Below are 9,402 nucleotides of genomic sequence, written 5' to 3' on the forward strand. Positions count from 1 at the left end.
CACTGATATAATTATTATCAAAGTTAAAGTTAACAAGCTACGCTGCATTATTGTATTCTGCTCGTCTCTTAAGATTGCATCAGTTTTTGTAGCGAGATGTTATTTTCTTCCCCAAAGTATTTTGTAACTTGAGGCTAAGAGGGAAAACCTTGTCTTTTCATCTTAGCTATTCTTAATGATGATCCGTGCAAGTGTCCATGGCAACCTGCGAAAATGCTTGATCGCTACAGACACAGTTTTCAGTTCACCAAACATATTTCTGTTTTCAGATACAGCTGACGACACGTATATGCAACACAGCAGTCCACAATCTTTGAGCTAGTATTTTCAGCTTCTCTTCCTAGTGAGCTGAAATGCTCCAACATGATATGCACATTAAAACAACCCTTAACTTATTGGTTAATCATTTTATTTCCATTTATAACATAAATGACATATTATATTATATTTATATTTAGAACATATAACATTATAACATATTTTTATTATGTCATTTTTGCATAATAATATTATAATTCTTTCATATGAGTATTTAATTTTTCTATCTGTTTTTATATTATTTCATTCTTTTATTTTGTTCTATTTTTTAATTAATAAAATTTTTATGTATTTTTAATTAATTTAATTTAATTGTTTCAAACAACATTCAGCGATCAGATATCACTTAATATTCGCCATTTATTCATAGTGTGAATGCTGTAGTTCTACATTTATAATCCACATATTTCTATCTACCTGTACATATATATACTCAATTAAGGCAAATATTTCTTTGCATAAAAAAAAAAAAAAAAAAAAAACTTGATGCACAACAAAAAAAGTTATGTGCATTTGTATTAAAAGATTATGTGTTTGGATTTTTGTTTTAGAAAATAGGTCTGAACATTGTAAAACATCTGAACTGACTTCAAAAACATAACTAAAATGTGGAGAGGGTTTGAGAGGAGATGGTATAGTAAATATAATCATTTATTGTCATTATCTGGTAGAAAAAAAAAAAGAGGCAAATAGTTTCCCCCTGTAGCAGCAACGGTGCTTTGCAAAAGTTTTATGCAATATTCAAATTTTTTTTAACATAAGTTCACTTTACAGCTTAGGACTGAAAGGGCGACCTGTGCTGCTACAGCTAATAACCTTTTAACTATTACATCTATTATATCATTGCTGCAGTGTTTGTCTTGTTGCTAGGCTGAGTACGTTGTAGTGGAACATTTTTTTCTTTGTGGAAGTTTTGAGATAAAACATACAATTCTAAAATAATCTGAACTCAAACATTTAATTTTCACATACTTTATTAGGCGAGTTGTCATGTCATTTGTCATTCCACTATCATAAGTTTTATAGGTAAAAACCTGGCCAGCACAAACACATCCAAATGCTTACTCTGCTGCAGTAAGCATCTATAGCCTAAGCCTAAACGCTGGCCTTTTCAGTCTCAAGAGGTCTGAAGGTTGATCTAGATGACAGAATTGCATTCTTTATCAAATTCTTACGCAGACATTTACTGGTTTTGCCTGTAAAGTGTGCTTTATTGTGTTAGTAGACAAGCAATCGTTCTCCAATATCGTGTTTCCAATACTGCCTTACTACAATATAAATATGCTAATGTGAATTCTTCCTATTTGAAGGACTGAAGGGATGTAAAACCACTTTGTGCTTTGCTTCACCCTCTTAAATGAAGTTGCTTCATCTCAAATCAGAGACAATGTGCTAACAGTCTTTCCGTGGGTCTAATCCAGCGACCAATGGTGGATTTCCATCTGGGCCAACATATTTTATTCAAGAGCTTGACTTACACAGTAACCAGGCATGTTGCCCTGGGCTTTCACACAGCCACCGAGAGACAAAGACCCCCTCTGAAAACGATCTCTATGTAATCGCTTGTGAAGTGACCTCTAGTATTCTGCAGTCGAGCGTTTGCTAGGGACGGCTGATGCATTTAAAATGCTCTTCCTCAGAAGCCTATGAGCTACACAATAGGGTTACATCATCCTCAGCGGAAAGCCAATCGGGGGAACGCTGTGTGATTTGGATATTTTAATTAGCAGCTGTAGCTCTGTTACATCATCTTTGCCATCTTAGTTTCATTTCCAGAGACTGGCGGTCTGCAGCGCCGATAGATTTCCACAGAGATCTCGCATTCGAAAGACAAATGCGTACTGCGATTGTTGCGAACGTCTCCCTTCTGAAGCCTCTGCAGCAGAAATCCCTCTCTGAAACATTCTTGCGCTCTTCCACTGACGGCTCTGCAGCAGAAACCTGTGATGGTAGCCATGGAAACAGTCCAGTCAGCCAACAGTGTGTGCATGGTGTACATACTGAGTGAGGCTCTCCGACTCGAATCACACGCTGCACTCACTGTGACCAGACACATCTGACCTTATCCATCACTGCAATACAATCACACACTCTACTGTGTGATTCAAAGATATAACAGTGCTCTAAAGGCATTGAACTCTAGTATTTGGAAATATTTAAAACACACATATACATAAATATAATAATTATCAATTATATAATGATTGATTTATCATTATCAACCATTGCCCAATATAACATTGTACAATTTAATTATTGTTAATTTAACTTTTATGATTTAATATATATTACAGAAAATTTTATGAAATGTTTAACTTATATACATTAAATATCTTTATTATGGATATTATTTACATAATGATTGATTTATCATCTAAATCATTCCACAATATGATATATTGTATGATTTAATTATTAATGACTTAATATGTATTATTTATACATTTTATTATTGATATTAGTTATATGATTGATTATATGAATAATGAATCATATGATATATGTAAATGTAAGAATCTATGTATGTATATATATATATATATATATATATATATATATATATATATATATATATTTAGTATTGCAAAATAATCTATATACACATGTGTGTGTGCGTATTTATATATATATTTATATATATATATATATATATATATATATATATATATATATATATATATTGTATGCATGTGTAGCTATAGATAGATAATTAGATAATAATAGATAGGCTTAATGTTCTAATATATATATATATATATATATATATATATATATATATATATATATATATATATATATAATTAACTCATTTATTTATTTATTAAATGATTGTTTATTATAGTATTTATTCACTTCATTTTTAAGACTTTGACTAGTTTTTCACATAATTTTTTTTGTGGTCATACTGACTGATAAGCACTGTTCATGGCGACAGATTACAAACGTGGATAAAAAAAGTCGTTTCATTAGCATAAAAACAAATGGGAAAGTTGGTTTCAGTCTCTGAGCAATCTACGTCAGCGGTTCAAACATTCCGAATAGCTCTTTCCTTACTCGACTGATTCGAGTAGTCTCAGAATTCCAGAAACCTTCCATAGCTTCCATTTCCAACCCCAACCACCAAATTTCCCCATTCTGATTTCAACATGCGTGAGTCATGTCGTCTTTGGTGGGGCACTCCCATGAAACCCAAGCACGGAGCCTCCCGCCGAAACCGAAACAAAATGCAAATCGCAGCAGGAGCCAGATTATTTGCATGTCTCTACCAAACCAGGCTTTGCCACCGAACAACACCGACTTCCCTTGTGCCTCACATCATGAGTTCTGACGTGAGATGATGTTATTCGGCTGAGGTCCACATCCTACAGTCTTCCCTGGTGTTTGTGACATTTATTAAACGCATGATGTCACAATCTGAGCTTCATAGCAGAACCTCAGACTGCTTTAAGGAAATGTCTTTGTGTCCAACCGTTGTCGGATCCTCTGCAATGGTTTCCCTGGTGGACACAATGGACATTTCAGGAGGGTTGAATCTGTTTCCATGGCAGTCCATCCATCCAGCCAGTGTTTTTAATGCCTGTTACCTTCAGACTGGCAGGAGAAGCTCCTGAAAACCGTATACAGTCTGCAGATAATATCTGCGTGATTCCTCAGCGGACTTGGCTTGTTAAGATGCAGCGCTTTGACACTGCTCATCCCAAACCATGAATCATTTAAAGCTCGTGGCAGAGGCGGAAATGTCACGTCCCCAGGATTCGAGCACGTGCACAGATTAAACCGGGCTAAACGGAGCATTATGGATGTGTCAGGAGAGGAAAAAAAGAGCGGAAAGTCTCTATAAATGTTTCTCAAAATCTTTATTTATAGCAGATATTCTGTAGAAATGTTCAGCGAGATAAATACATCATATATTCAAGAAGACGTTCTTGAGGTCTTGAGGTTCGTCATGCATAACTAGAATACATCAAGAGCCCTGTAAACATGACCACCGAATATTAATAAACCTGTGCACGCCAAGAAAGCACAGAAATAGACTTGTTTCTTCTCAGGGTAAATTTGGCACGTCTACAGTTATTATGCGTTTTACAATAATAAGGTCACTGTCCTTAAACTGACATTCCAGATCGAACCGGACATCAAAGTGAATGAAATGAAACGGAGCAGACCACGAGAATCACAGTTAAGCTACATACAAAACATTTCTCCAAAGCAAAAGTCACTTCTCGTCGTCGTTCCATATAAAACGGTTGCTCAACCTGGCTTCAACACTGCAAAATATGTATTCAAAGATTTAATAAACAGCCTTTTTTTTTTACATATACACAGTGGAACATCTTTAGAGGTCCACTCTGGAAGATAAAGTTGTCGTTGCTAGTATACCATTAACACCACCAGTAGGCTACTGGGTTGAGCGGGAAGATACTGGGTTGATGTTAATGGTATTGTTTGCTCAGCTCAGTCTATCAAATTGCTTCATTAGAACCAAAAAAAACAAAACTAAAAGGAGAGTCCGTCTCTTTAATGAGACCAAACCCTGTCATTGCACATATCTCGGAGAATGGTTTGGAAAACACAGTATTCCTTCAAGCCCCCGGGCCGCTCTCAGTCAGTCCCACTGTAAACCCTGGACAATGGAGATTGGGAGATGGAGAGATGAATGTGTGGTGTGCTTGTCGCCAGATGGGAATGTCTTTGGATATACACAAGAGAGAGAGGTTAAGAGTCTTTGGGTCCGTTCACGCCGAGGAGGACTTCTCTGTGCTCTTGTCCAGTGCCTGGCCATCGTTGTCTTCCTCGATGACTGTCAGTGAACAGAGACACTAGGGTTATGATGAGACACCAGCTCACAGATGCTCTATTGTCTCTCGCCACGCACACGCACAAAGATGGAGATTCCATGTTGCCATGAATTTTAATTCATCAGAAATGGCGCAATACATCAAAGCGTCCTATTCGAGAAGCAGAAACAGACAGTTTAAGCTCAAAGCGCGAGGAAACTGATTAGTGGAATCATTCGCCACGCGCTGTTTTCGCGCGTAAAGGGAGAATAGGGAAGCGCAACATGGAATTTCGCATCATCTGCGACACGGTTTGTTCGTGTAATAAACAAAGGCTGTTGTTCGTTACCTCTTTTGCTTCTCCCGATCTGCCCCAGCTTTGGTGGTCGTTTATTCTGGTTGCCACCGAAAAAGTTGTTGGTGTCTTGGAGGCGGCAGGTGAAGGAAAGGTGTTCCTCGTCCCCGTCGTTGCCATAATGAGTCATTTTGTCCTCGTTATATGGTAATACATCCGACATGCTGTATGGACTGTATGTGTCTGCTGTTGAATCGATAGCGCGAGGTGAGTTTTGTCGAGCGGATCTGTCGCTGTTTACCTCTATCGCACGTGTCTCCGCGAGTGGATGGCGAGGACGCGCGGCGAACGCGTGCAATTCCCTTCGTTCAGCTCGCGCCCGCTCCAATTACTCCGAATTTCCCAACGTCGGGAATGCTGGAGATCGCGGAGGAATGCGGCTAATTATCTGCGCTGTCGGGGCTTTTTCGGCGGCTGGAGCGTCGTATGGAAAACCTGAGAAACAAATGCAAATTGGGAAGCGATGCAAAACAAAGATCCCTGATGGAGAATGAACGTCACTGAGGCGCGGGCTTCCGCTCCAGCTCTTTCATCGCAGCTATCGCCAATATTAATCTTTGGTACATGATAATAAAAAAAAAAATAAGTTTCCTTGTGTCATTCACGAATAAAGATTTCCGAGATGATAAATGTTTTATTATTTAATTATAGTTTAAAGCACATTTGTGATCTATTAAAGGTGGTTTTTGTATTCATGTTGATTTCATACATTTTCAGATTTATATAATTGTATACAACATTTCTGATTTATTGTCTCTAAAAATGCCATGTGGTTTATCTATCAAGTACTGAAACCCTTTCCTCACACATTGAGTGTGCAAAATCATTATAATGCCTTCAGAAACATTTTCCCAAGTAATTTATTATTGTTATTTATTTATTATTTATTATTATTATTTATTCTTTTTTTAAATATGTGACACCTTAAATCATAAGGATCAAAATTTGGCAAAGAATCTACACAAATGTTAATAATACTGAAAATCTACTTCTTAAACAAAACCTTAACATATGCTGGATAATATATATATATATATATATATATATATATATATATATATATATATATATATATATATATATATATATATATATATATATAATGAATAAAAGCCATAATACTGTATAAAACACATACATGGGACTGGATTATTATTAATATACATAATTAAATTTATTTTTCAGAACAAAATCCTCTTAATTTATTCCAGTTGCTTTCATATGAGCATTCATGGTTTGCAACAAAGACCTAATGCTTATGTTGAGGCTTATTGTATAGTGTATCTCAATCCTGAAATCCTGAAGCACTGCATAGCTTTGATGTCACCCTTATGTAATACATTGTTTGCTCATATGTACACGATCCAAGACATGAACTGTTTAGACTTGTGTGGATTTTATAAATAAAAAAAACTCTTTATGCAACTAATTTAATCACCTATGATCATAAATATCAGATTTACACAATAGTGACACGGAGAGTTTATCAGTGTTTTTAAACTTTCTCTTGCTCTTACATGACTATGTAAATTAAATAAGCACTGACTCAGTTTAATAACACAGAGAGCCATCTATATTTTGTAAGACCTCATATCTTAGTTGTAGCAAGAGCCCATCTGTTATTTTATTCGGTTATTTTATCCTTATCACATGCTTTTTTCAGTTTAAACCCAACCAAACAGAATAAGATATTAAAAAATGGCTTTAATTCACAAGAGAACGCAATATGGGATGATTTCCCCCTCTGTTTATGGGTTTTCGTTTTGTAATATCAGAAGCTGGAGTGATGCTGAACTCATACTGGTACAATCTGGATATATGAGCTGAGGGGGTTTGCTTCTCTGTCCAAGATTTTGAGAGCATAATCTTCTGCAGCAGGCACAGCCATAACCTTTCCAGGATTGAGCAGACGTTGTCACTCCACTGAAGATGCACTGCTTCCTCCCATCTGTGAATGAGACGCCATTTTGTTCCATTCTATCTGATCTGAATGGCTGAAATGGGGAAAACTCAGAGCCAGTTTGGCTTTGTCTCGGTTTGCTAAAAACCAGTCTGTTTCCTTTGAGAGAGGCCATTTGAATGCTTAGGCTTCAGACAGTTTAATACTGGGAGGAATGGTGGAGAGGAGCTGAGCGTGCTTGAAAATGATGTGTTGACAGACCACAGCTGGGTCTGAGAGTGTGACTGAATCCCAAGATATGGGATGCGTTTCATCTTCAGTTTTTACCTTCATGTTGTGTTTCCAGTCATTTTTATCCAAAAGAGGATTTTTTTTTTTTTGTCCTGAAAATTTTAGCTAATGCTATCATATTGGACTACAATTTATTTACTTTACTCACACAGTTTATAACACTTTCTACAAAATGTGAATAATTTTGTTTTTGGGGGACGGCCATATGTGCAACAGTTTTGGGAAAATTTACTTTAAAAAAATGCATTGCAATATTGCGTCACTCCTAAAGTTACTTTTTATGTAATGTAATGCATTAAGTTACTTTTGCGTTACTTTTTCTCATGTGGGGTGGGCTTACATGTTACAAATTTTCTATTTATGGCCAATGTAAAACTTCTTTCACTGCAAGAGTGTATTAAATAAAGGCCAAAGTATACTTCGGTTACACATAGATGGGGGTCTGCATACAGTGCATAACGCAAATTTAATTTACCATTGATTTCTGTATCCACGGCACATACTTGCTACGCACAACGCGCATTGACTTGGTTTTGAAAATTCAATAGAAATTTCAAAGTAGAAAAGTAGAAAATGGATGTAGACAATTCAACTAAAAAGAGGGAGAAACATCAGATGCTGCGCTTATCTGAGGGGGTTATGAGAGAGCCGCAAATTTAGATTAAAAGAGTACAAAGATATTTTTGTCGATCAAAACTACTGGAGAAAAATACATCAGACGCTGGACAAAGATGAGGCTTCCTAGAGCGCATGTGTCGACCGCCTGCATCTGTGCACGCTATCAAATATACTTTGAAAGGCTACACGTTCAACTGTATGCAGTTGATAGTATAAACATACAAAAATGAAAGCTACTTTGTGCTCAAGCCTCAGGATGAAGAAAACGTAAATCGATGCCTGAACAGTAGAGGGCGCAACGCATTCTGGATTACATGGGACGCAGGAGAAAAAAGTTCAACACTTTATTCACTTTTATCCAAAACCATTGTTTCTTAAGTATGGTTGAATTGGGTCATTGAAGATCAGCAGGGAAGACTTTGGTTAATAAAATGGGATTAAATACAAAGAGAATACTTGTGTTACATAACATTTAATTATTGCAGTTTTGCATCATATTCTGAGTTTGCATTTCATGTTTTTTTTATTTAATTTGAGGTATACTGAATCTGTTATTGTTTAAGTGAAAGTTCAGATTTAGTCTAGAAATATAATAACCATCATGTTCACACAGCGCACACAACGAGTCTGCACTCACTCCAGATTTCTCTGAACATGTGGACAGGGGAGCTGTCAGCCAATAAATGGGAAAGCAAAGTAACTGGTGTTACTTATTTGAAAGAGTTGACCAACACTGCTGGTCAAATATGGCAGGCCTATGAAAAAATTGCTTATAGATCATCAAGAGTGTGAGGTGCTATTGCTTATTATGCTAGATTATCACCAAATACTGTATCCAGTAAAGCATTTTTTAAAATCAGGTAAGTTTTGCAGGAACACTAAAAGGAAGCACAGCACAAGGTTTAAAAGTTTAGCATTTATCAATAAGTATTGCTTCTCCTGGTGGACCCTGTCAGAACCAAGCTGTGACCCATTTCCACCAGCTGTTAATCTCTATAACCACATAAAGATCTTAAATATATCACAAACAAAATATTTATGGTACAGAAAATCAAATGAATCTTGTTAGGTTAAAAATATTTACAGTAAGTATCTTGCCATTCACAAGTTCTACTTGTCCTGGCAAATGCATTGGGTCATTT

General features: G+C 36.3%; 1 protein-coding gene across 1 annotated transcript; it reads right to left on the reverse strand.

Moving 5' to 3' along the window:
* Nucleotides 1–4,156: 4,156 nt before the first annotated feature.
* Nucleotides 4,157–5,975, reverse strand: LOC113055106 (calcium/calmodulin-dependent protein kinase II inhibitor 2). Its single transcript, XM_026221095.1, has 2 exons — nt 5,446–5,975; nt 4,157–5,119 (listed from the first exon to the last, which is right to left on the reverse strand). Exons 1-2 carry the CDS (start codon nt 5,612–5,614, stop codon nt 5,055–5,057), a joined length of 234 nt encoding a protein of 77 aa, XP_026076880.1. The 5' UTR covers nt 5,615–5,975; the 3' UTR covers nt 4,157–5,054.
* Between the last annotated feature and the right edge of the window lie 3,427 nt (nt 5,976–9,402).

The sequence above is a fragment of the Carassius auratus genome, chromosome 36 (assembly GCF_003368295.1).
Source record: "Carassius auratus strain Wakin chromosome 36, ASM336829v1, whole genome shotgun sequence".
NCBI lineage: Eukaryota > Metazoa > Chordata > Actinopteri > Cypriniformes > Cyprinidae > Carassius > Carassius auratus.

Bases quoted from the DNA above. Each gene is read 5' to 3' on its own strand.
- LOC113055106 (XM_026221095.1), bottom strand. From the start codon at position 5,614: ATGTCGGATGTATTACCATATAACGAGGACAAAATGACTCATTATGGC. The intron at 5,120-5,445 runs GTAACGAACAAC...GTTCACTGACAG, and splicing joins GATCGGGAGAAGCAAAAGAG to TCATCGAGGAAGACAACGAT.